Source organism: Piliocolobus tephrosceles, chromosome 13 (assembly GCF_002776525.5).
Source record: "Piliocolobus tephrosceles isolate RC106 chromosome 13, ASM277652v3, whole genome shotgun sequence".
Classification (NCBI taxonomy): domain Eukaryota; kingdom Metazoa; phylum Chordata; class Mammalia; order Primates; family Cercopithecidae; genus Piliocolobus; species Piliocolobus tephrosceles.
Genome location: NC_045446.1, coordinates 46,726,568 through 46,754,156, shown reverse-complemented (window position 1 = coordinate 46,754,156; position 27,589 = coordinate 46,726,568). Strand labels below are relative to the sequence as shown.

Below are 27,589 nucleotides of genomic sequence, written 5' to 3'. Positions count from 1 at the left end.
AATTATTAATTGGAATTCCTGATCATGGAGTGGACCTCAGTGTTTTTTTTAAAAAAAACTCTAAAATTGGTTTAATTCAACTTTTATCTTCTCTGCTTCATTGGATTGCATCTTCAACATTCGTCCCTCTCTTCCTTCCTTCCTTCTTTCCTTCCATCCTTTTGTCCTTCCTTCTGCAAACATTGAATACCTATTTGCGCCAGAAGCTGAGCTGGGTCTTGGAGACTGGGATGAATTAGACATGGCTCCACCTCCCTGGGCCCTATAGTTTGGTGGGCGAGGCAGGCAAGTGAACTGTTGTAACTGGGCTATAGCAGCTGTGAGAACATGGAGGGCACAGGGTGGATCTCCATGGGGGAACTCCTTGTTGTTGTTGTTTTACTTGGGCACTGGGTGACAGAGGTGTGAAGTGGATCCGGAAGGGCTTCCTGGAGGACATGACTCATGAGCTGTGTCAGTCACCTGTAAACATAACTGACAAAATGGCCAGCGTGCAAGTCTGGGGTAGATGGGGGTTTGTTTGTCTCTTAGCAGAGACTCCATTGTCCCTGGGCTGATCATGCTCAGCCAACCCTGGAAGCCCCAGTCTGATCTGTGCCCAATCTCCTCCCTGTGCATCACAGCGGGAGCTCACACTCACAGCCAGGGCAGCTGCCCCACAGTCCTGCCTCCCTGCTGGCCTTGCTCCAGCCCCTAGCACTGAGGACCCTGAATGTGAGCAGGTCATCAGCTGAAGGTGTCACTCCATGGCCCTGGGGACACAGACTGAACTGGATGAGGCAGAGGACTGGGCTTTCTTCTCCTTTTGGCCTGAGTGTCCCCCTCCCTTCTCTCTGCTAGAGAATGGCCCGGCCCTGGCTTGGCTGCTCTCTGAGTCAGGAGGCTGCTCTTCCTCAAAAGTGGGGTCATTCCCATCACATCCTGAGGGTGGCATAAGACAAGACAGGACACACAGGCACAGCCCAGCTGCTCCTTCCCACTTACAGAATCCTGGGGGCTATTGGGCCTCAGGGTCCCTTACTCAGTATCCCCCTCTTTCTTTTTTGAAGACAGGATCTCACTCTGTTACCCAGGCTGGAATGCAGTGGTGCAATCTCAGCTCACTGCAGCCTCAACCTCCTAGACTCAGTCTCCCTTCCCACCTCAGCCTCCCAAGTAGTTGGTACCACAGGCACATACCACCACGCCTGGCTAGTTTTCTTTTTTTTTTATTTTGGTAGAGTTGGGGCTTCATCATGTGACCCAGACTCGTCTCGAACTCCTGGGCTCATGGGATTCACTCGCTTCAGCCTCCCAGTGTTGGGGTTGTAGATGTGAGCCACCACGCCTGGCCATCAGCTCTTCTCTCTACCATGTCTCTGATAGGTGGTGGGCCAGCCTTGACCTGAAGCAACCCTCTTCTTTGCGGGACAGTGCCTCTTGATAGCAGGTTCTTTTTACCTTGGGCCAGCTCTCCTCCTTGTGACTTCACCCACATTATGGGCCCATGGAGGGCCAGCCCTATGCCAGCTCTGTGCTGGGCATGGTGAGGTTACGCAGAGTAATCAGATCCTGATCCTATCTCCAGGCTCTTGTGGTCTGTAGGGAGTCTTCAGACAGCTTCTATATAAGCTACAACACGATCAGTGCCGTCACAGGGGAGTTTTGTGGAAGAAATAGTCCTGCAGGTCAGAAAAAAGGATCAGGAAAAACCTGATGTTAGAAGTGGCATTTGGTCTGAGTGACCTAAAAAGTGAGCCTAAAAATATTCATAGAAATCAGTATGCCTGGGTAAGGAGAGGGTAGCACTCCAAGGGTTGATTAGATTATATGAGAAAAACAACGAGGTTGGAATATTCCAGGATCCATTAAAGCAGATGCAGAAGGACTTGGCAATGGACTGACTGTGTCTGGTGAAGTGCGGAGTGTGTGGGAGAGAAGTTAAAGATGAAGCTATGACTGCAGTCTTGGGTGACCAGCATGGAGTGACATGGGGACATTCACAGAGGATGATAATGACAATGATAAAGTATTTGCACAGTGCCTTGAACTTTGACTAATTACTTTGCAAACAACATGTAATTTAAGTCTTAACATACCCCATGTTGTAGTTATCATTCTCCCCATTTTAAATATAATGAGACAGGTTGACAGAGGCTTGGGGCATTTCCGAGAATCCACAGCCAGCAGGAGGCAGAGCTGAGCCCGACCTAGGATGTTATCACAGCGTCTTAACACGTCCACCCCAGAATCTATGTAGTGTTTGCAGTCCTCAAAGGGTTTTTTAAAGTAGGCTTTATGTTTTAAAACATCTTTAGCTTTACAGAAATATTGCCAAGATAGTACCTAGAGTTCCTGTCTATCCTACGACCAGTTTCCCTTAACATCCTACATTAGTAGGGTACATTTGTTAAAAATAATGAAACGATGTTAATAGATTACCATTAGCCAAACTGCATACCTTATTTAGATTTCTATAGTTTTTTACCTAATGTCATTTTTCTGATCCAGGGTACCAGGTTACATATAGTCATCATGTCTCCTTAGGCCCTTCATAGATGTTACAGCTCCTCAGATTTCCCTTGTTTATGATCATCTTGAAAGTTTGAAGAATGCTGGTCAGGTGTTTTGGAGAATGCCCCTCTATTGGAATTTGTCTGATTTTTTTTTCTCGTGGTTAGACTGGGGTTATGGTTTTTTGGGAGGAAGATCACAGAGGTAAAGTGCCGTGTTCATCACATCTTATCCATGGTATGTACGATCAACATAGTTTATCACTGTTGATTATGACCTTGATCTTCTGGTGTAGGTAGTATTTTTCAAGTTTCTTCACTGTAAACTTATTCCTTTTCCCCCCTTTCCATACTGTTCTCTTTGGAAGGAAGTCACTATGGGCAGCCCACACTTACAGAGTGGGAAGTTATGCTCCCCCTCCTTGAAGGCAGATAATCTACATACATTGTTTAGAACTTTTCTGCCAGGGACATTTGTCTCTTTTCTCCCCTTTACTTATTTATATCAGCATAGACTCATGGCTGGTTATTTCATACTTTGAGTTATAATCCACTGCACCTTTATGTTCTTACTTGAATTGTTCCAGCTTTGGGCACTGGGAGATCATTCAGTTGACTCCTGTGTCCCTTTGACATACCTTCATCATTGTGTGTGTATATGCTGGTGGTGGTGGAGCTTGAGTGTGTGTGTGTGTGCATTCACATCTTTACTTTCTGGGCCTATTAGATGCACCAGGCCTATCTGGTGTAGTTTCCGTCCCAGTCCTAGTATCATCCATTTCTCCAAAAGTATTACTAGGCTCTCCTGGTTCCTTTTATTGGACAATGGTATTAGAATCAAGATGTGGGTACGAGATGTGCTCATTGCTACTAGGGTATGACCTCTTTTAAGCCTTCTTAGCTGACAGAGAAAGGAAATATCCTCATTATCTGTGGGGGACTGGTTCCAGCACCCCACTCCCTGCAGATACCAAAATCCACAGATGCTCAAATCCTTTATGTAACATGGTATATAGTATTTGCATATAACCTATGCTAATCCTCTTGTATACTTTAAATCATCTCTAGATTACTTATAATACCTAATACAATGTAAATGCTAATATAAATAGTTGTTATGCTATATTTTTAGGGAATAATGGTAAGAAAAGTCTGTACATATTCAGTACAGATGCGAACATCCATATTTTTTTCCAAATATTTTCAATCCGTGGTTGGTTGAATCCATGGATGCAGAACCCCTGGATATGGACAGCTGACTGTATATGCATAACCATGTTTGTCTTTGTATATACCCGTAACTATAAATATTTCTCTATATAACCATCTGTATCTATATGTGCTAAACGTGACTTCATACTGATCATCCAATTCTAATCCATTCCACATGGATCATTCTAGCTTCCTGCTCTTGCTTATCTGTAAATACTCACACTAACAGTAAGAAACCTGGCCTTCACCATACAGCATCCATTTACCTAATTGTTCAATTCCAGTATACATGTATATTCCTATTATTAATGTATACCTCTATAGGAAATAACTTTATCAACTAAAGTACAGTTTTTGTGCACAGTTCCTTTTGCCTTTAGTCTTATAAATTCCACTTATTTACAAAGTTACTTATGTCAACACCTTTCCTCCCCCTCTTTTCACTGAGTTTGTTTCATACATTTGTAATGCAGTTAGATTATTTTGTTGTCGTCTACATTTCATGCTGGGATCCCCTCCTACATGGTTATGAGAATTTGCCTACATCAAGTTTTACTCTTAGTGAAGTTCTGTGGGCTTTTGGAGGTAAATGCAACCTCCAAAATATTTTATGCACATTTAAAAATCTGTACCCAACTGGGTAGGATGGGGTACAAGCAAGTGTTGTTGTATCTCTGTTTTGCAGAGGAGAGAACTGAGATCTGGAGAATTTAAGTGACTTCTTTAAGGTCTCATAGCTTTCAGTTACATTAGCATTTGAACCTGAAACTTTTGACTAAAGGGTGTGGGCTCTATTCCCACACAGGTGACATGTCCAGAGGGGACTAGAGGATGAGTGGGTTGAACAAAGAAGATGATGTTTTAGACGCAATGATTTTGAACTGTTTCAGGGATTTCCTGTCCTCCTGGGCAGGAACTCAGAAGGATGCTTGTGGCTTGTTGCACAATGCCTTTCCTTAAAGTTTCAAGCCCTGATCATTCTGTCACTTCACTATGTCACTCTCCTGGTTCACTTTCTCTGGTTGGCTGCTGGACTTAATTAAGTCTAAAAACATTTCAAGGTTCTGCCTAAGCTGGCCTTTACCTACCTCTTGAACCTTTTTAAAAATTATTTTTATTTTTTATTTTTGTAGAGACAGGGTCTCTCTATGTTGAGCAAGCTGGTCTTGAACTCCTGGGCTCAAGCCATCCTCCCGCCTCAGCCTCCCAAAAGGCTGGAGTTATAGGGGTGAGCCACTGTGCCCAGCCTTGAACCTTATCTTAAACCACTTTTCCTGATGGGTTCTGGTCCCTTTGGTCTTCTTTATGACCTTGAATGCATTAAACGACTTCCCATAACAGAGCTTTTGTATAAGTTTTTCCTTTTGCCTGGATGTCTCCTTCCTCCTCTTCTCTCTTTGCCCAGCTAGCTTCCATGCATCCTTCAGATTTCAACTCAAATGTCACCGTTCTATGAGCCTTGGTTTTCTAATCTGCAAAATGGGGATGTTAGTAATACTTTCTTAATCAGATTGCTATGAGAGTTCGGCGAGTGAATATATATAAACAGATCTGAACAGCACCTGCACATACTAATTCCATATGAAAGTTAATTGTTGGTTGTAATATCCTAATAATATTGTGGTATTATTATGGCTTTTATTATTATGATAATGTTATGTTATTATCATTCCCTAGGAAGGCCTTTCCTACCTCTGCAGACTAAGTCTGGTTCAGTCATATGCTTTTCTAACACTCTACACCTGCTTATAGCACTGATCACAATTATAATTGAATAATCAACTTTGTCATTACTTATTTAATGTCTGTGTGCCACACAAGTAGGTAATTTCCATGAGGACAGAAACTTAGTCTTATCACTGAATCCATAAAGTCTGATACAGTATGACTTGCACATATTTGGTCCTCAGTTAAGTGTTTAAATGAATGATTGTGTGGATGTTTTCCTGTGGAGGGAGGTATAAAAGGGGCCCAATGTGTGGCCATTTTAGAGATAGAGAACCTGAGGCCAGAGAATATTACCTCATTTCCTGCCTGCCTGTCAGTGGAATGCAGGATGTGACACATGAAACGAATTATAAAAATACCCATAAAGGGATGAAATTAAAGTTCTGGGTTGTGATGAGGTGGGGGAGGCCAGTGTTTCTCAGGCTGGACTCTGGGCCATCTGGGTTCCATCTCTGCTCTGTGTCTTCAGATAACCTGAGAGTTGACTGTCATTTTTATTAGTGTTACCACATTCTACTACTAACCTTCTCCAACCTGAGCCTCTGCCTGCTCATTCCCAGACGAGGGCATTTGGTTGGATGATCCCTGATATCCTTGGGGCTCTGTCTGTCATTCTGAGGAAACTGTCTCTCAAGCTGGGCTGGGGTCTCTGTCCCTAGAGGGCTCTGTTGTATCCAGCAGGATGGTCAGACCAATACTGCCCCATTGACCTTTCTATCTCTCCAGAACCAAGATGGAGCCTGTGTCCAGTCAGTGTCAGTGATTCTGCACCAGGACCCTCGGAGGCAGGTGACCCTGACCCAGGCAGGGGATGTCCTTCTGTTTGACCAGTACAAGATCATCCCACCATACACGGATGGTACAGTTTGGGGTGGACAACAGGCCTAGTTGGGAACTGAGGGTTTGGACCTTTCTTCCCAGGCTCCACTGGCTAAAAGGACTGCTACACTGGCAAAAACTCATATTCTAGTACTGGGTAGGTCAGGATAGGGGACACTTTGGTTGCAAAAATGTGGACTCCAAAAATGTGTCTTTGTCCCACCTCAACAGGACAGTGGGCTTCCTAGTAGTATGATGGCTTCTCCTAACATGAGCATATGTGTGGGTGTTTCCCATCCTGACTCTCATAATTTGTTTATTAACTACTTGTTATACTGTCTGATTCCACAAGGAATTTATGTGTAGCTCATAAGAAACACATGTAACAAAAATGGCAAAACGATTAAGAAATAAAAACCTAGCACCAGAAAGAAAGAAAAACAACAACAGGGGCTCAAGGTCGGGAGGAGTGGGGATGCACTGGGTGTCAACAGGTTTATAAATGGTTTATAAATATAAACCATAAAGGGTATAAAATGTTCTACAATAAAATCTAAAATTTAAATTTGTTACACTTGGATCTAAAATTGTATCATAAGCTTCCATAATAAAACTGTGTTGTAGCCACTGTGAAGAGAATGGGTAGTTACAGAATCCTCCTTCTGCTAGAGGAGGAAACGTGTACCAGTTCCTTCGTGGGAGCAAAGCTTTAATTGGCACTTGATGCTAAAAAAAATTTCTCAGCCCAGGCTGCCATGGGAAGTTATCTCTGGGTCCTGATTTCATCACTGAACAGGGTTTCCTCAAGCCTCCCCAAACTAGCTTCATGGCAGGCACGGCTTCAGTGGGGGGTGAAGACTGGGCCAGGTGTGGGAGTCTGAGCGGGCCAGGCAGGTGGTGGTGGTAGGCGGGGTGTGTACTGGCTGCCCTCCCACTCTCCCCTTTCGGATTCTGTACCCAGACGCCTTTGAGATCCGTAGGCTGTCCTCCGTGTTCCTGCGAGTGAGGACGAATGTGGGCGTGCGGGTCCTCTACGACCGTGAAGGACTCCGACTGTACCTGCAGGTGGACCAGCGATGGGTGGAGGACACCGTGGGCCTCTGCGGCACCTTCAATGGCAACACGCAGGACGACTTCCTGTACGTAGCCCTGCCATGGAACCGGAAGAAGAGGGGAAATGGATCCCTTAGGGCTGAGTATCTAGAGGCACTGCTTAAATGTCTCTCCCATGGGCCTTCACCGTGCCCAGCATGCACCATTAGTTATTTATTTCTCTACATTTACATTTAAGTATGTTTCTTTAAAGCAGCAGTTAACAGTCCTCTATGTGTGGAATCACCTCAGGAGCTTGTTAAAACACTGATTCCTGAGTCCCGCTCCTCAAGATTTAGGGTGGACTCAGGAATCCTATTTTTGATAAGCACCCGTAAGATTCCAGTATGGGAGGTCTATGGGCCATACCTTGAGAAATGCTGTTTTAGAATGAGGTCTTAAAACCGAGTACCTCAGATGGACTTTGATTTGGCTCATGGTTTTGTTTGTTTTAATTGAGGTTGACACCACCTTTAGATGAGCGTAAGCCCCTAGTGAGCCAAGGACACTAACATTCCCACTTTCTAACCCGCCAGGCAAGTATAACCCATATACCTTTCCTACCTGGTACTTGAAGGCTCTTGAGTTTGCACCCCGTGAGCCTCCCAATATTCAGGGAAAGGCTGTTTTCTGTGAGTTGACATATTTGGGCACAGACATAGGTTAGGAACTTGGGAAGTCTCCTCGAAAGGAGAACAAAGGGTTGATTTTAAAGGCTGGAGTTTCTAGCCAGTCCTTTGAGTTACATGTATTAGGGGATGCAGAAGAAACACAGGAGGTATTCTTTAGCCAAAAAAGAGAATTCAGATTTGCTGTGAAGAACAAGAACAAAATAAAGCTCAGAGCTTTTCAATGCATATACATTTAAAACTGTGGCATTCTTACTATGCTTTGCCTGGTAGGGCTGATGTTAGGGTAGCTGGCCAAATAGCAGGAGGAGACCTTGGTTTAGTGTGTATGCTGTTTGCCACTTTCCTAAATGTGACTTCTGGGTAAGAATATTGCCCTACATAATATGAATGCACTCATTGCCCCGGAACAATATATGGGCATGGTGGGTGCCAGACAGAACCTGAGCCCCATAGAGACCATGACCTCCCTCCACTCAACACCTGCACCTGGGTTTGGTGACTCTTGGAGACTTGTGATGTCTAGGAAACATGCTCCTCCCCCTTCCTCCCTTCACTGTCCCTTGTATGACAATTTCCTACTGAGAGAGCTGAAGGGCGAGCCAAGGAGTTTTCAGGAACTGCCCATGGAGAAGGGGGGAGGAAAAAAGTCTTACCCCCATGGGGTTTGATACTCTTCATGATGTCCCTGTTTCTTTTCCTGACCTGAAGAGCTGGGGGTGGGGAATGAAGCCCATTCACTCCCGCCAAGTGTATGGTCCTAGCCCAATTTGAGCCCTTTTGGGGCCTGTTAAATGTGTATGTGTGTGTGTGTGTGCCGCGTGTGCGTGCATGTGTACATCCATAACTGTATGTGTTTGAATGTGGCTGTGTGGATCACCTTGGCTATATGCATGTCTGGCATATATTTGTGCTCTGTGTGTGTTGAGAGTGTGTGCATACACATGTTATGTATTTGGATGAATACATGTGCTCCTCTGAGGGTGTGTATATGGATGTGTAGATTATGACTATGTGTGTGTATATGAGCAAGTAGGTGCTGACCCGGATCTATGCTATTTGTGCCCCTGGGTCCACATGGGCAAGTGTGTGAATATGGCTATGTCATGGCTACAGGTCTCCAGTGGGTGTGCCTGAGAGCACCCCACAACTTTTTGGCAATTCCTGGAAAACGCTTTCTGCTTGCTCCCCGCTGATCCCTGGCTCCCTACTGGACCCCTGCGATGTGCACCTGCAAGCCGGTGAGTTGGTGGAGGAAGAGGAACGGCATGAGTGAGTGGGCTGGGGAGGACTGCTTTGAGAGAGATGGAAAGGGAACTCCAGACAGGATGGTGCTGGCCAACTTTGTAGGAGTGATAAGAAAAGGAGGAGCAGCAGGGAGGCGAAAGGAGAGGCAGTGAGGGCCAGGCAGGCAGGAAGCCTCATATTCTTCCACTATCAGATAAACACACACACCTTTATATTGGCTTCTCCATCTCAGGGCAAAAGCGGAAGTTGGCCCCGTGGCCCCACCAGGCCCCACCCTTTTTGCCCATGCCCCCCATCTCCCCTTTCTCACCTCCTACTCCACTGCCCTCTGCCATGCCCAGCTGCCCTGGCCTCCTTGTTGTTCTTTCTACAGTCAGGACTGCTCTTCTCTCTGGGCCTCTGCACTTGCAGTTGCCTCTCCTGGAATGTTCTTTCTGTAGACACACACACGCCTCAGTTCCTCACTTCTTTCAGATTTGTGCTCAAACCTCACCCCCTCACTGAGGCCTTCCTGACTGCCTGAATTCAAATTGCAGTTGCTCCTCCTGCCTCGCCTCACACTCCCCATGCTGCTTCTTATCTTTCTCTCCCTCCTTAGCTTCTTCACCTTTGAAGTTTCTGTATGAATTTTTTAGTGACTGTCTCCTTTGACCAGAATGTAAGCTCCAGGAATGTTTGTCAAGCCACATATTCACACTCAGGTGTACTAAACCACACCCATACTTTCCCAGCCAGCTGTACACTGAAGTAGCTGCCTACTTCCATATTGCACGTGCACACACACACACACACACACACACACACACACACACTCCCCTGAGCCGTAGGGAGGGAGAGAGACTGAGTCCTGAGACACCAGGTAGACCAACCCCTGACCACCTGGCTCCTGTTCCTCCTACCCCAGCCTCCTACTCAGTGCAGGCCTGCAGCGTGCTCACAGGAGAGCTGTTTGCGCCCTGCTCTGCGTTCCTGAGCCCTGTGCCCTACTTTGAGCAGTGCCGCAGGGATGCCTGCCGCTGCGGGCAGCCCTGCCTGTGCGCCACGCTGGCCCACTACGCCCACCTGTGCCGGCGCCACGGGCTCCCCATTGACTTCCGCGCCCGCCTGCCAGCCTGTGGTGAGTGCCCCACCCATGTGAGACTGGCCTGGAGGAGCCAGAGCTCCAGACTTGAGTGTCCCCTGCCCCCGAAACTCTCCACTGGGATGCCCTCCAGTCTCCTCCAGCCTGACTGCACCCAGAGCCTGCTTCTCCTCCTGCGCCCTCCATCTCTGCCAATGGCCCCCATCCCCTCCGTCACTCAGGCATAACACCTGTGACCTGTGACTCAAGACTGCTTCTGTCACCCCTACTTCCAGTCCATCTCAAGTCCTCTCAGTCCTGCTAATCCCAAATTCACCCACATGTCACCACCTCCGCCACTCTAGTCAGAGCCACCTTGCATTGCACCTTTTGAAAGACCACTGGCTGTTGCCCTGGGGTTTGAGTACACACACGACTTCAGTGTAATGAGCCAGCCCCTACCTGTCCCTACCCTGACTCTGGGCTATGCTCCTTCCCATGTCTTCATCACCTCTGTGCCCCCAGCTCTAGCACAAAGCCTGACTCTCAGTAAGCTTTTAGCAAATGTGTGTTGAATAAACGAAAAAGGCACTGTACTGGGAGTCAGGAGGCCTGAGTTCTGTTCTAGCCCTGCAGGTGACTTGTGGTGTGTGCCCGGACAGAGCCCTGATTCTCTCTGAACCAAAGTTTCCCCAAAAGGGATTGGACAAGCCCACTGGTTCTTAACCCTGGCTGCATATTAGAGTTACCACAGGAACTTTCAAAAGATTCACACATTTGGGCCACATCGAGTATCGATGAAGACAACATATCTGGCAGTGGGGCCCAGGCATCAGCATTTTCAGAAGCTCCCCAGGTGGCTTTGATGTGCAACCTGGGTTGAGACAGCTGAACTTGATGGTCTCAGTGGATCTACTGGATCCCACAAAGTGTAGGAGACTCTGGGAGGAGTGGGACGGTGGCCACACGGGGAGAGGGCCGTCCTGAGTCTTGGGACAAAGGGAGCAAAACAGGCTGCTAGAGGGAGCACAGTTGACCTCCACAACCTGTGTGTGACACAGCCAGGGGAGTGAGGGGATGGGAGCGTGTGTGTGTGTGTGTCCACACACCTGGGCTCGTGCGTGTGTCTATGCGTGAGTTACGGGGTGGGTGCAGGGTCTTAGAGGGTGGTAATCTCCACCCCTTCCCCAATATCACTACCTCAGAGGAATGCCTTTTGGAGGAAAGGACCTGCCAGTGGTCTTCTAGGCTGAACTTCGTAGAAGGGCTCACCCGCTGCTTTGCCATTCCAGCCTATTGGTAGGCAGTGGGACTCTGGAGTCAGATCTGGGTTCAGAGCCCGCCTCTGACCTTGACCTGCTGTGTGACCTCAGACAAATGTCTTAACTTCTCTGGATCTCCATTCTCCTCATCAGAATGACAGCCCCACTCCACACAACTGTGGGGATGAGGGAGACAAAGCATGTCCCCCCGCCCACTGCAGCACTGTCCTGTGAGGCCACCAAGGAGTATAGCCCCTGCGTGGCCCTGTGTGGACAAACCTGCCAGGACCTGGCCAGCCCTGAGGCCTGTGGGGTTGATGGTGGCGATGACCTGAGCAGGGACGAGTGTGTGGAGGGCTGTGCTTGCCCACCGGACACCTATCTGGACACCCAGGCTGACCTCTGTGTCCCCCGGTGAGTGGGCCAGCTTGACCTCTGAGTTGGGTGGGCAGGTGAGGCCGGGGGACTCCAGGACATCTGAGACTGGGGAACCTGGCTGGGCCTCTCGTGTCCCTGCTTCCCCTCATGGTTGCAGGCCAGACCTTGGTGGGTAAGGTGGGTGGGCTGCCTTCTTGGGGCCTCCCTCCCAGATCTCTCCTCAGTCTTGGCGTTTGGGCCATTCCAGCAGCTTCGTCACAAGACACAACAACCCCACAGAGCCCAAGGGGCCTCTCTCTCCTCATTCCCCTCTCTTTCCACAGAATCTATTTACTTTCTGGTATGTTCCAGACATTTCTAGGACTTGGGAATTCAGCAATGAGCAAAGCAGAGTTCAGCCCTCATGGAGCTCACATTCTAGGGTTGCAAGACAGACACATAAATGAACAGACACTTAATGGACAGGTGGCAACAAGAGCCGTTGAGCCAAGTAAGGCAGAGTAAGAGCAGGGAGTCCCGTTCCTGGTGTGTTAGTTGAGGTGGCCTGGAAGCAAAGCCTTTCTGCTGAGGTGAGGTCTGAGCAGAGGCCTGAGAGGGTGAGGAAGGGGGCTCCAGGAAGAGGGGTGGCCCAAGGCCCAGCTTGTTCTCAGTGTGGCTGGAGGGCAGAGCAGGAGGAGGATAGTGGGAGGCAGCAACCCCATATCATCCTGGGGCGACTGGCAAGGTCCTTGGTCCCCTCCAGGCCTCTGTTTCTCCATCTGTAAAATGATACATATTCAATTGGTGGTCTTCAAATGGTGGCAAGGCTGGAGAGAGGCCCCTTTAGGGTAAATAGGAATCACTCATAGGCCTTCCCAAACTACAGAATCCTCCCTTGAGATCCAGACGTGTCCCTGGCGGCTCTCACCCCTTGATGTTGAGTGTTGCCAACAAAGGGGGTCTGTGTGGCTTACATTGGGAGAGGGAGGTGGTTGTTGAGCAGCACTGGAGCTGGAGGAGTTCCGGTGTCCCATCCGTGACTCACTGCCCTGCTCCAAGACCTGCACATGCCTGTAATCAGCAGGTTCTGTGGGAGCTGTGTGAGGGGGAAACAGCCTTTGCCCTTAGATGACCTGCACAAAAGAAGCAAGACAGCATAAGAATCCCTACCTCATAGAATCCCTGTAAAGAATCAATGAGATAATGTATGCGGAGGGCCTGGCCGGGTGTCCCTGGCCAGAGGTCAATGTACTTAACAACCAGTGCAGCACTGAGCAACTGGAATAGATACTGGGCGTGAGTGACCAGGACACCTGCGCCAGGAGGCAGCACCAGCTGAATATCTGCCCTGTTCCTGATGTGGCTTGGGCTCAGGAGCTGTGCTCCTGTTCTTACTGCCCCTCCCTTCCTCAGTCCAAATGAGGCTGACTACAGGAGTGTCTGGAGACCAGTGACTGTCCTTGTCAAAGCTTGGTGCATGGCTCTGAATCTGGGACCCATCCGTGACCTCTATCCCTGGTGCCAGACTGGCTTTTCCGCTCGCTGGAGATGTGTCACATGTCACTGCAGATACCATTACTTTTCCCTGTGTCCTTATGCCCCTGGTTGGCTGAAGGTGGGGTCCCTGTCCTTGGCAGTCCCTGCCCCAGCTCCTGAGTCTGCTCACCTTGCTTCGCTCCCATTTTTTTTATAGGAACCAGTGCTCCTGCCACTTCCAGGGAGTGGACTATTCCCCCGGAGACAGTGACATCCCATCCCTGGGCCATTGGTGAGCTCCGTAGGTAGCAGTCTTCTTGTCCTCTCTTTAAAGGGAGGCTACTGACTGAAGACAGTGCAGCTGAGTCCATGAAGGGACACCCAGCCCTGCTCTGTGCAGGGAGGGGGAAGTGAGTGAGGATGTCTGTCTGAACTCTGCAGTGACCCGAGTGCAGTGACATGGGGTGTCAGGATCCTGCAGTGACCCAGTCAGCTAACCCCAGGGCCTCTCTCTCTCTCTCTGCAGCCACTGCAAAGATGGAGTCATGCGCTGTGATAGCAGAGCCCCAGGTAAGGGTGGCTGGAGGGGGGAGGCCCCTCTGGGGGCTCCACATGGTAAAAGAGAGTGGGGAGTGGCGCACTGATCAGGCTGTCGCGAGCCCACTCCAGGTTTCACCCTACACTGGGCCTTCCGTATTCCTTGCCCTCTTGGCAAAGACTCCAGTTTGGAGCATGGCACCGGAAACCTTGTCCCAGCCTCAGCCCAACCCTGGTGGCTGTCCCTGCTGCTTGTAGAGGAGAGGCTGAGACTTTGTCTTCCTTCAGGGCAACCACCTGGGGCAACCACGTTGGGTATCTGGGCAGTTTCTTGACTTCCTTTGAGTCCTGATTTTCTCTGTTTGAGCTGTCATGTATCTACTGAGGTGGACTCTGCCCAGGACTGTGCTGGCTGTGGGGTCATAGAGGTGGGCAGGACAGCCTGGGCTTTTGAGACCCTCTTAGGCAACAGAGATAGGGATGGGGTGGAACAGTGGGGGGTCAACCTTTGAGAGGCTGGGAGGTGGGGTAGGGCCTGGGGGCTGGAACATTCAGGGAGGGCTTCCTGGGATAGAGGAAGGGATCAGAGAATAATCATACAGTAGGTGGTTAGGAGCAGGCCCTCCGGAATCATCCAGCCTGGGTCCACATCTTCCCCGGCACTCACTCACTGTACAGCCCTGGGCAACCCACTTTACTTCTCTGGGCCTTCATTTCCTCTTTGGCATATAACCTAGATTCCTACATCCTCTCCGTGTTTTGTGTATAATCCTGGAAGCGCTTTTCCTTTGGTCACTTCTGGCTTTGGATTTCTGGCTCTTTGGGACTTTTATCTCACCTCCTGTGCCTATGCCTTTCTCTCTGGTTCATCCCAGTCTGGGCATGGCACTCAGCTCCGTTTTATTAATTTTCGTACAAAAGATCACTCACACAGTATGAATGTGCAGGGCAGACCTTACCGACGGCTCAGGGACAAAGGGTGTGTTCATGTCACAGAAATAGTGGTAAAAGGACTGTGGCTCTCTTTGTCATTCAGAGTCCTCTGGCCCCCCTGCCACACAGGTCATCCTCTTTCTAGCCCCTCTCCTTGTCCCTCTGGGGCACTTCTCACTTTATGATGACTTTGGGGAGGAGGAGAAGTGGCTTCACTCCTTTATTTGGAAAAATGGGGGACGATACTACTTCCTAGAGTTGTTGCAGGATTCAATATAATGATGCAGGGGAAGCGCCTGGAGCAACCTGGTATGGGGCACGTGCAGCGATGGGTCCTGGTGGCCGTGGTCCTGTTGTGTGACAGACAGCACAGATCCATCCCTCCCTCTGTGAGGCGTATCTGGGAAACCAGGCAATGCCCAGGAGCGGCCAGGGTGGGAGGAGGCTTCTGAGCCTATCTTTCCCTTCATCCTCCCGCTGCTGTCCCTGTAGCCCAGAAGCCCATACTGAGGCCCCAGGGCCTCCGCTCCCATCTTCTTGTCTTCCAGCTGCTGCCTGCCCAGCAGGCCAGGTCTTCGTGAACTGCAGCGACCTGCACACAGACCTGGAGCTGAGCAGGGAGAGGACGTGTGAGCAGCAGCTGCTGAACCTGAGCGTGTCAGCCCGTGGCCCCTGCCTCTCGGGCTGCGCCTGTCCCCATGGGTAGGTACCCATGGTGTTGTGGGCCTGCGACTCTGAAGGCTGGCAGAACCAAGGGCCACAGGGTGGAGTAGGGGCAGGGAAAACCTCACATGGTCTTGTAGGAAGACACTGGCCCGGGCTGGCCAGCCACAGCCATAATGGCCAGAGAGGAGTCTGGGAAAGAGGAGGGGCTGGGGATCCAGCCTGGAGTGTGACCTGGAGGAGAGAGCCCTGGCTGCTCATCTGTGAAATGGAACCATCATCACGCCTGCCACCGTAACAGGCTGCTATGAGGAATCAATGAGCTCATTCAGTGGAAGCACTGAGTGGGGTATCTGGCACGCCGTTCTTTGGAGATTCTTAGATACATTATGGAGAAGGGCATACGTTTGGAGAAGGGTTGGAGACCCCTGGAGAGGAAACCCAGGTTCAGCTCTCAACCTCTTCCTCTGCACAGTTCTGACCAGAGACCTCAAGAGGAGGGTGGAGCCCCTAAAATACTCAAAAAAGAAGACCCCACCCAGAGAAAACTGTCTCATTCCCAGGTCCCCAAAACCCTGCCATTAAAGCTGTGAGAGCTGCATGAGTCAGGCTCTGTGGGCATGCCTTGCGTGGGCTGTGTACACTAAGGTGGCCCAGGGCCTGCACCCAGCTCTGCCCGTTTTCATTCCCAGGTCTGGGCTGAGAAGACAGCTGGCACCTCATCCCGTGCCTCGGCAACACCAGACTGTGCCCTCTAGCCTATGCAGAGATTAGTGGCCTAGGAGTCGTGGCCCAGGCCTGGCAGCCAAGGAAAATGAGATGGAGGTCAGGGCTTCTAGGTTAGGAAGGGAAGGGGACAGTCAGTTGGAGTTTTACTGCTTCTAAGACACTTTGATGTTACTCCCTCAGTCTCAGAGCATCCATGATAAAGAGGTGGGGAGGACCATGATTCCCATTTTGCAGATGAAGAAACTGAGGCCAGGGGAAGGATTTAGGGAAGTGGTGCTCAAATAACCAGGACTCAAACCCAAATCTCCTTACTCCAAGCCCAGTCGCTGGCCCAGAGCACATGAGGTCCAGGATCTGGTCCCCTACACAGAGATCATAATGTGGGTTGTGAGCCTGCCCCTTTCAGGCAAGAGTGCCTGAAAGAGAACCTGCAAGCGACCCTAGGCCTGACCACCTGCTGCCAGCTGGGCCCCAGAGTGGCATGTGAGGAGTATCTTTGTCACTGAAGGCCCCTTGTGACACCATCCTGTGTGCACAGCCTGCCTCTCAGCCTGAGGTCAGGAAAAGCCAGGGTGTCTGGGGTCAGGAACCGAGGGTCACTCACTGCCAAGAGTGGTGGCAAGGCCACAGAGGCACAGTGGAAGGGGAGCCAGAATGGAGACTGGGAGACCAGGCTCTGGGCTCAGTTTGGCTGATGACCCATTGTGTGCTGTATCAAAGGCTCTCTAAGGAGCGTACACACATGCCTCAGGGGCTTGTCAAAGTGAAATTGGTACAGTCTCAATTTGTAAGGGAAGGGCAGGCATTTCCTACCATCCTGGAACATCCTCTTGCTGGGATAGGGCTCCCAAAGATGCCCAACCATCCTTAACAACCCCTACCCAGGACGCTTGGTAACCATGATCACCTCTGTGTATGAGAGTTCCGACTGTCCGGCCGCCATGCCCTTCTCCATGATGTATCTAAGAATCTCCAAAGAAAGGTCTGTGGCTGTCTGTGCGCCCCTATATTTCTTTGCATCTGGGGTCTGAGCCAAGGGCCCTGGGGCCACTAGACAGTGAGGCACAATGAGCACAGACTCTGGAGTCAGGCTTGAACCCAGCTCTACCACTTCCTGACTGAGTTAATTAGTTACCCTGAATCTCAGTTCCTTCATTTGTAAAATGGCACAGAGTAAACACTATGTCAGCAGATAGCATTGTTTCTTCTCATCTGGATCCCATGCATTTGCAAATAACCTCCCTGAGGGGTACCTGGAGTGCGAAGGTTCCCTACAAGGTAAAGAGAGGGTACTTTGCAAATTGAAGGCTCCTTGAGGACCGAGGCCAAAGCCTTGAGTCCTTGCATGCTCTTCCCCATTATGGGCACACAGCAGGTGCTCAGAGATGCAGGCAGGTCTGCTAAGGGCAAGGAGGGAGTAATGGGTGGTGGGCAACAGGCCGCTGTGAGATTTCAATGAGCTCACTCAGCGGAAGCACTGAGTGGGGTATCTGGCACGCTGGGCGCTGCAGTGGGTTGGAGACCACTGGAGAGGAAACCCAGGTTCACTTCCTGAGGGAAGACCCCTCAGGAAGTGGCTGGAGACAGGGCTTGGGGCTGAAGGAGGAAGGCAGTGAGCCAGCCCTTCACTGGTATCTGATGCAATTATGGGGGAGAGAGGGGCAAGCGACCAATACGTATTGTGTTCCTATTAGGTGATAGGCAGTGTGCCCAGGCCTGTAAGATTCTCATAATGACCTTTGGAGGAAGCTGTCATTATTCCTGTTTTAAGCTTAAAAAAAAAAGAGGCTTAGAAAGGTTACAGTGGCTTAAGGTAAAACGTAGTGAATTAAGCACGTGCTTTTTTTCTTTCCTGCTTCCTCCCACAACCACGGTGAAATGATAATGGGGTTAAAAGGTATAAATCCCAAGGGACAAAGAGAGAAGAGTGGAGAGGTCAGTAGTTTTTGAAGAAGGAACGTGGGTGGATGTGTAGAAACTGGCCTTCCAGAGGGGAAGGCCAAGGAGAAACAAATTGTACGTGCATTTTGGAAAATAGTTTGGCAGTTTCTTATATAAACATGAATCTACCAGAGCACCCAGCAGTTCACCCTGAAGTGTTCCTCCAAGAGGAATAAATAGAAGGGAGCGTGGGGGGAGGGAGACAGGAGGTTGGGTTGCAAGTCTGTGCAAGGAGGAGTTCAGCCTCCAGATCCCCTACCGCTTCCACTGGGGTCATACCACTACCCCGGCCCCATCCAGCAGGAGAAAGGAGAGTATCAGGAGAAACCAAATCAGAAACTTTGGTCTTGGAGGCACCAGGAGGGGTGAGATGCATCGTGGAAACAGGGAGATTCAGTGAAAAGCAAGTGGAATCCCAGCAAATGGAGACTTTTGCCTCCCAGCCCAGAGATGAAAGAGATTTCTTCTCTTGAAAATTGGCTGGGCCAATAGAACGACACAACAGAAACTGACATTTTGGGGGTTTCTCAACAAAATGGTGGGTCCTCCTTAAATAAGGAGCCTCCAGTCAGCTTTTGGTGCCTCACTCTTTTTTTTTTTTTTAGGAAGTGATGCATAATTTATATACAGTAAATTACACGGATCCTAAGTATACCATGTGTTAGGCTTTGACAAATTGATACCTGCTTATAACCCACACGCCTGTGAAGATATAGAACATTTCTGTCACTCAGAAAATTCCCTAATTTTGGTGCCCTATATATTCCCTAATGTAGAATATATAATGTTTATCTATTCTAGATACAAGACTTTTGTCAGTCCCTTCCAGCCAGTTCCGCCCCCACCAGCATTGCTCTGCTTCACATCAGCATAGACAGGTTCTGCCTGCTCTAGAACTTCATGTAAATGGAATCATACACTATATACCCATTTGGGCCTGGCTTCTTTTCCTTAACTCTTGAGGTTGATCTACATTGTTGCATCTATCAGTACTGTGTTCCTTTTTCTATCCCAGTAGTATTCCGTTATAAGGATACACAATTATTTGTCTACAAAGGTTTTATATATAATAAAATGCACCTATTTTTAGTGTATGGTTTGATGAATTTTGACATCGATGTGTATATCATCACAATTAAGATATATAACATATCTATCACCAACAAAGTTTCCCTCATACTCCTTTGTAGTAAATCCTACCCCTGTGAGTATTAGGCAAACACTGGCTGACTTTTTGTCACATAGAGTAGTTATTTCTGTTCTAGAACTTTATGTAAAAAGATCCATATATATACAAACACACACACACATACACACTCACAAACTTTTTTGGATCTGGATTCTTTAGCTTAGCAATAAAGTTTTCAAGATTCAAAAAAAAAAACAATTATTTATCTGCTCAAGCATTGATGGACATTTGGATTGTTTTCAGTTTGGGACTATTTTGACTAAGATTGCTATTTATTTCCTTTGGATGAACATTTCAGGGTGGAAATGCTGGGTCCTAGGATAGATTCATATTTATATAAGAAACTGTCAAGCTGTTTTTCAAAGTGATTGGACAATTTTACACTTCCAGTGTGTGAGAATCTGGCTGTTCCATATCCTCTTCCAGAGTATGAGAATCTGACTGTTCCACATCCTCTTCCAGTGTTTGAGAATCTGGCTGTTCCACATCCTCTTCCAGTGTTTGAGAATCTGGCTGTTCCACATCCTCACTAACGCTTGGTGTTTTCAGTCTTCTCCATTTTTGTTATTTCAGCAAGTACATGGTCCTATCTCATTATGGCTTTGATTTGTATTTCCCTAATGACTATGAGTACTTTTTCATATGCTTATTTGCCATTTGTGTATCTTTCTTTGTGAAGTGTCTGTTCTGGTTTTTTGCCCATTTTTAAATTTGGTCTTTTTCATTTGATTGAGTTGTAAAACTTTTTTATATATTTTAGATACAAGTCCTTTGTCAGGCATATGTATTGCAAATATTTTTTCCCAGTGTGGGTTTGCCTATTTATTTACTTAACGTGCCTTGAAGTATCTAAAAACTTCTGATGAGAAGTTTTTAATTTTGATAATGTCTAATTTTTTTCTTTTAAAAATCTCCTTCATTTCTGATGATGTCTAATTTATCATTTTTTTCTTTATAGTTAGTCCTCAAGGTTGCAAAGATATTCTCCTATGTTTTCTTCTAGGAGCTTTACAGTTAAATGTAATGGATTAAATCATTAATTTATTATTATTATTTTTACAGACAAGGTATTGCTCTGCTGCTCAGGCAGGAGTGCAGTGGTGCCATCACGGCTCACAGCAGCCTTGAACTCCTTAGCTCAAGCGATTCTCCTGCCCCAGCCTCCTGGGTAGCTAGGACTACAGGTGTGCGCCACTATACCTGGCTAATTTTTTTTTTTTTTTTTGAGGCGGAGTCTTGCTCTGTAGCCCGGGTGCAGTGGCCGGATCTCAGCTCACTGCAAGCTCCGCCTCCCGGATTTACGCCATTCTCCTTCCTCAGCCTCCCGAGTAGCTGGAACTACAGGCGCCCGCCACCTCGCCCAGCTGGTTTTTGTATTTTTAATAGAGACGAGGTTTCACCGTGTTAGCTAGGATGGTCTCAATCTCCTGGCCTCGTGATCCGCCCGTCTCGGCCTCCCAAAGTGCTGGGATTACAGGCTTGAGCCACCGCGCCCGGCTACCTGGCTAATTTTTTAAATTTTTTGTAGAGATGGGGGTTTTGCTATGTTACCCAGGCTGGTCTCAAACTCCTGACCTCAATAAATCTTCCCAAAATGCTAAGATTACAGGTGGGAACCACTGCAACTGGCCAGCTTTACAATTTTAGCTTTTACATTTAAGCCTATGACCTATTTAAAATTATTATATTTTACACATGTTGCAAAATGGAGTCAAGGTCTATTTTATTTTATTTTTTGATGGACATCCAGTGGTTGTAGCCCCATTTTTTAAAAAAGACTTTCATCTCCCCATGTAATTGCTTTGGCATTTTTCTGAAAAATTAATTGACTGTATACACGTGGGTCTATTTCAGAACTCTTTTCTGTTCCATTGATCTATTTGTCTGTCTTTATGCCAATATCCATTCTCTTGATTTATGAAGTTTTATAGTAAGCCTAGAAATCAGGAAGTGAGAGTTCTTCAACTTTTTACTTTTCTTTCGAAAAGTTATTTAGGTCTTTGCATTTCCAAGTAAATTTAGGATCATCTTATCAATTTCTACCAAAAAGAAAAAGAAAAAGCGCCTGAGATTTTGAATGAAACTGTGTTGAATTTATAGATCAATTTGGGGAGAATTGGTATCTTAGCACCAGTAAATACTCCAAACCACAAATATGGTATTATTTTCTTGTTTATTGGTCTTCATTAATTTCTCTCAGCAATATCTCATAGTTTTCATGTAAAGGTTTACACATTTTTCATTGAAGTTTTCATAGGTATTTGCTGTTTTTGTTGATGTTATAAATGGTATTATTTTATTAATTTTCCATTTTTTAATTGCCACAACATAGAAATACGGTCGATTTTCACATATTGACCTTGTATTCTGCAATATTGCTAAATTCATTTATGAGTTCTAGTGGCTTTTTTTGAGCAGATTCTTTAGGATTTCAGTAAGTGATCGTGTCATCTGTGAATAAACATAGTTTTACTTCTTTGTTTTAAATTTTTACATCTCATATGTTTCTTGCCTTATTGTGCTGTATTGGACTTACAATACACTTTTGAATAGGAGTGATGGAAGTAAAAATCATTGCCTTTGTCTTGTTTTGGGTAAAGCAGTCAGTCTTCTACCGTTAATTCTAACATTTGCTGTAGTATTTTTTGCAAATGATCTTTATCAGATAGGGGAAGTTTCTTTTTATTTCTATTATGCTGCAAATTTTTTTAAAACAATAAATGGGTACTGAATTGTCAATTGATTTTTTAAATTTATTTTTTATTTTTTTCTGAGACAGAGTCTCACTCTGTCACCCAGGCTGGAGCACAGTGCTGCAGTCTTGGCTCACTGCAACCTCCAGGTCCAAGTGACTTTTATGCCTAAACCTCCAGAGTAGCTTGGATTACAGGCATGGGCCATCACGTCTGGCTAATTTTTGTATTTTTAGTAGAGAAGGGGGTTCACCATGTTGGCCAGGATGGTCTTGAACTACTGGCCTCAAATGATTCTCCCACCTTGGCCTCCCAAAGTGTTGGGATTATAAGCATGAGCCACCTCACCAAGCCTGTCAATTGATTTTATTTATTGGAGTATCATATGATATTTTCCCTTTATTTTATAAATGTGGCAAATTACATTGGTTGATTTTTAAAATCTTAAACCAGTCTTACGTTCCTGGGATAAACCCCAGTTGTGACTGATGTATTATTTAATATTCTATGGTCTGTGGTTTTCCATACTTGCAATGTTTTTGTCTGATTTTGGTATCAGATTAATGCTGGTCTTATAAAATGAGTTGGGAAGTATGCTTTCCTTTTCAATTTTTGGAAGAGTTTGTTTAAAACTTGTATTTATTTCTTCCTTAAATGCCTGGTGGAATTTACCAGTCTTGGAAAAGTTTTAACTTCAAATTGAATTTCTTTCAAGGTATTGGGCTAATTCAGTTTACCTGTTCCTTCTTGGCTGAATATTTATAGTTTGGGTCTTTTAAGGAATTTGTTCATCCCATCTAAGTTGTCAAATTTATTCACTTAACATTGAACATAATATTTTCTTATTTTCCCTCTGCTATCTGTAGAGTCTGTAGCATTGTCTCCTCTTTGTTCCAGATATTGGTAATTTGAGTATTCCTGTCCCTCTTTTTATCATTCAGTTTACACAGGAGTTTGTCAATTTTATTGGTCTTTTCAAAGAACCAGCATCTGGTTTCATTGATTTGTCTCTGTTTTCTATTTCACTAATTTCTGCTGTTATCTTCAGTTCTTTTACTACTTACTTTGGATTCAGCTTGCTCTTGCATTCCTAATTTAGAACTTTGATTTTAATCCCTTCCATTGTATATCCTGACCTGGACGTTCTGGCCACTTCAGAAGCCCTGAGCCCCATTTTCTGTCTGCTCTTCTCAGTGAGACATTGTGCTGTGCTTGGATTCCATCATCCTGTACTGTAGTCCAGAAAGTGCCTCCAGACAGAAAATCTGGATACAGGAGCAACTAACAAGGGACACCTTTCAGTATAATGCCTATAGCACCCTTTCTTTTTACCTCTTTAACCCATGTGCTTGTATTCTTTTGAAAAATAAAATAGGAAGGTTAAGTAACTTGTTTCAGGTAGATCCTGGATTTGAATGAAAAATTATTTATTGTCAAAGTTTGTGTTCTTAGCCCTGCCCCAGGCTATATCCTGTTGATGCCTGGATCTACCATGATGCTGTGGCCTGAGAGTTTTAATAAATGCCCTGAGGCATCCTTGGCTCCGGCCTGGGAGTGGTCAGATTTCATGGAAACCAGACTAGAAGATGGCAGTGCTGCAGCTTTGGGGCCTGTGGTCTGAGAGCTCCATGAACAACCTGGGTAGGAGGGTCAGCACCCATATCCGTGGCCTGTTCATTAGTATACAACTAGTGCCTAAGGACCAGCTGGCATCCACTTGGCCACTAGGGCTATGGCTGGTAGAGATAAGCCTCGCTTCTTGATGGATGACAGAGACTTTCAGGCTGGACCTAGTCCATTACTGGTTTTTCCAATTACTGAGGTCCCTCTGAACCTCACTGGGCAGCAGCAGGATGGGCAGTGAATACACAGTCAGTCTCTTCTAGGGTAAATGCTGGAAGCCACCTCTGAGCATCCAGGTTGAGGCAGGGTCCTCCACAGATGGCAGCTATGGGAGGGGAGCTCTCCTGACCGCCTGCTTACTGTGTCCCTACAGTCTGCTCAGACATGGGGATGCATGTTTCCTGCCAGAGGAGTGCCCCTGCACTTGGAAGGGGAAGGAGTATTTCCCTGGGGACCAGGTGATGTCTCCTTGCCATACCTGGTAAGTGAGGGTCCCAAGCAGGCTTTGCTTTTTTTCTGGGAGGGGGCATGGATATGGGTGCATGATCAAGAGTATAGTCTAGCATTTCCCTTTCATTATGTTTGTATTCATGTTGTGTGTTTGTGTGTTGTGTGTGGTATAGGGGTTTGTGTACACATAGGAGTATATGCATACAAAGGAATATTTTTGTTTTTACATGAATATGTTTGCTCAGTCATGTATGTTAATGTATATACATGCATATTTGTAACCATGACAATTTGTTCGCATATTTATATGAACATATGAGTGTGAGTGCAAATCCAAAATGCATACGTGCATATGTGAACATGCATGTACATGGATGTATATAAAAAGACAGGCATTCACAAACTCAATATGTCAGTGAATATATACAATTAGAAATTTGTATATGTAGACAGGTGTGTTTACATATACTTTTGTGCATAAGGATCCATTTAAAAATGTGTGCACATGTATGTGAAAAGTGTGTGGCTATATGTGTAAAATGGCTATACATATTTGTATTCACATATAAGTGTAAATATCTATGTAAGTGTGCATTGTGTTTGCTTGTGAATAGATACATTCTTGTGTATGAAAGTATGTGTGAAGGTATTTGTTTAGTAATGTAAGTATGCGTATGTGGGAGTGTGTGCACCTGGATTGGATTCTATGGAAACAGACTCGGGGCTGGTTCTGCAGGACCTGTTCTGGGACACACAATGGTGGGTAGGCAGTAGGTAGACTCAGCTTTCTGTTAGAGAGAATGCTGGGGGAAGGGATGAGAAATTATAAATGTGTCCTGATGCTGGAGAGTAAAACCAGTCACTGTTCCAATTTCAAGAACCAGCTAGGGGTGGCCTGAGGTGAGCAGGAAGCCCCTGGCCCTGGAACTCCAGGGCCCAGCAGAGAAGCTCAGAGAGGTTCTATCTCAGAGACCCATCTGGATAGCTGGAGCATGGCCCCAGTCCCTGTCCCATGCAGGGATTGAAGCCACCCTGTTCCTCTGGCCTAGAAGAAGGCCGTAGTGTTTCTTTCTGTGTTAGAAGCAGGGTCATGGTCAAACTCATCTGCTCCAAGACTGGTTTCCTCAGATACATCAGAGTGCACTTGTAAGGTCAGAGCCCTGGCTGTCTGACCCCAGAAGTCCCTGGGTATAATGTTAAGACACAGACCTCTGCACAGGCTGTATGCTCATTTTTTTTTTGGGGATTTTGTGACTGTGGTGAGCCAGAGCACACCAGGTATGCCAGGCACATGAGGTGAGAGACTGGGGATGGCTGGCCTGGATTTGCCCAGGGGTGCTCAGGCCTTGAGATGGATTTGCTTCCATCACTTCACTAGACTCCAGACACTGTAGCAGCACCCTCACCCTCAGGCAGGGGATAGCTGAGTTACATTGAATCCTCTCCTGTGAGTGCATTGTGCTCATGAATCAGATCCAAGGCAGAGGTGGTGAGGAGTCTGGAGCCAAGGCCGAAGAGCTGGGATTATTTAGAATTGGGAACCCTGACTCGAAGAGGCATCTGCCTTCATAGGAGAGGCTGACTTGCCATAGGATGGGTGTCCTCTCTTCCATGGAGAACTAGGAGATAGACGGGCAAGTTTTTACTTTTTAACTCAGTTGTAAAAATTCTGCCTCCTAATACATGGACAAACCCCGACATTTGCTCTCGAAGGACCTGCCACTGTGGCCCAAATTCCAGCTGCTCTCCCGTGGGGAGGTGGGTGCTGGAGATGTGTTGCACTGGTGTGACTTGAGCATTTGCTGTGATCTCTTCACCAGGAGGGAGCCCAGCTGCCCATCTCTTCCCAGCTCTGCGTTCCATGTCGCCATGGTCTGCAGCGTAGTCAGCCACAGTGGGAGTATTTCCAGCGCTTATGCATTTATGGCTGAGTCGTAGGTCATGTAGGTGGGTGAATGATAGGATGGATACACATGCTTAGGAAGCTGCGTGGACTCAGTGCATGACTGAGTGTGTCTATGGCACGTGATTGGAGAAAGCCTACCCCTCATTGTTGCTGTCAGACATGGAGCCCGGGGTCATGCCCCTTTACTTCCAAATATTTTGGCACTGAGCTCTGTGACTCTTGCCAACTCTACTCCTTCCTTAATTCTTGGAGATTTTGGTACCATTTAGAGGTGCTTCTAGTATCTCCTGACATCTCAGATTCTTCATCCTCTCTTCCAAAGATCTTTCTCCATCCTAGTGGCATGAGGGGTCATCTTGTAGATGTTGCCATTCCCAACAACTCACCAAGCCCATATCCCAATGAGTCTCATCTCACCTTCTGTCTTTCTACTCCACTCCCTCTCTGACTCCCTCAATCCTGCAACCCCACAGGGATTTCTCATCCATGGTCCCTACCACCTCTCTGTTGCCTCTCACCCCCTCGATGTCTCCTCTTCCCTTTTACCTCAACCTGTGGTCCAGAACCATATCACTTCCTTGAATGCAGCCCCACTTCTCTTCCTCCTCATGCTTTGCCGCCCTACTTGTTTGGCAAAACCACAACCCTGGTGACATCCACACCTTTACTTCCTTTGTACCTGCATCCATGCAGCTGAATGTGACTGGAGGGATGCACAAAACCCGACTGCCAGCTCTCATTTTAAATTCATGGGCTCAGAAGGGTGGAAAAGGCCCTTAAAGCTGATGGGCTCTTGGACTGTATTTTCTGGGTCTCGTTTGCTCTTTCATCCCACTAGATAACTATTCCCCTCTTTCTTTTCTCTCCTCAAAGCCCTGACACCTCCTTCCCTCTCATTCTCAGCTGGTGATCCTGCTTCCTATTTCCCTGAGAAAATTAAAGCCATGAGAAGAGAACTTTCCAGGCTCTATACCCAAGTATTTTGCCTGTACAACAGATGAACTAAGTGTCCGTGTTCCTATCTAAAGCCAATTTCTTCACTTGTCCTCTGGGTCCTAGTTCCTCATTTGCCCACCCAAGGGCATCACTGCAGTATCTCTCCCTCTTTTCTCCCATAGAAACAATTTGCATTCTCTACTGGCTTATCCCTATTGCATAAAAATATATTGTTTGAAAAAATTCCAACCTCCTAGAAACTGCTCCATTTCTCTGCTCGCCTTTTATTGCAAAACTCCCCGAACACTTTTTCTATACTTGCTGTTTCAACTTCCTGTTCTCCCATTCCCCTTTAAGCCCTTTCGGTCAGGCATTTTCTCCATCATTCCATCGAAACTATTCCTACTAAGGTCACCAGTAACTTCCATATTGCCATATCCAGTTTTCCTTTCTCAGTCCTCACCTTCCTAGACCCATGGGCAGCATTTGACACAGTTGATCACTTTTCCATTATTCCCTCTTTCTTGATACTTTCATTCGTGTGGCTTTTGGGACACTACCTCCTCTTGCTTTTCCTCCGACCTCTCCTCATGTTCCTTCTCGGCTTCCTTCAT

General features: G+C 47.0%; 1 protein-coding gene across 5 annotated transcripts in view; it reads left to right on the top strand.

Annotated features, from left to right (window-relative positions):
- The window catches only part of OTOG (otogelin), a 101,098-nt gene that overhangs the window by 16,058 nt on the left and 57,451 nt on the right, over positions 1-27,589 (top strand). For all 5 annotated transcript variants that reach the window (XM_026454042.2, XM_026454041.1, XM_031933796.1 and 2 more), the window contains exons 16-24: positions 6,159-6,291; positions 7,213-7,390; positions 9,089-9,213; positions 10,125-10,337; positions 11,764-11,956; positions 13,593-13,667; positions 13,902-13,945; positions 15,394-15,547; positions 24,057-24,164. In XM_026454042.2, coding sequence (XP_026309827.1) covers positions 6,159-6,291; positions 7,213-7,390; positions 9,089-9,213; positions 10,125-10,337; positions 11,764-11,956; positions 13,593-13,667; positions 13,902-13,945; positions 15,394-15,547; positions 24,057-24,164 — 1,223 coding nt within the window. The remainder of the gene's footprint in view (positions 1-6,158; positions 6,292-7,212; positions 7,391-9,088; positions 9,214-10,124; positions 10,338-11,763; positions 11,957-13,592; positions 13,668-13,901; positions 13,946-15,393; positions 15,548-24,056; positions 24,165-27,589) is intronic.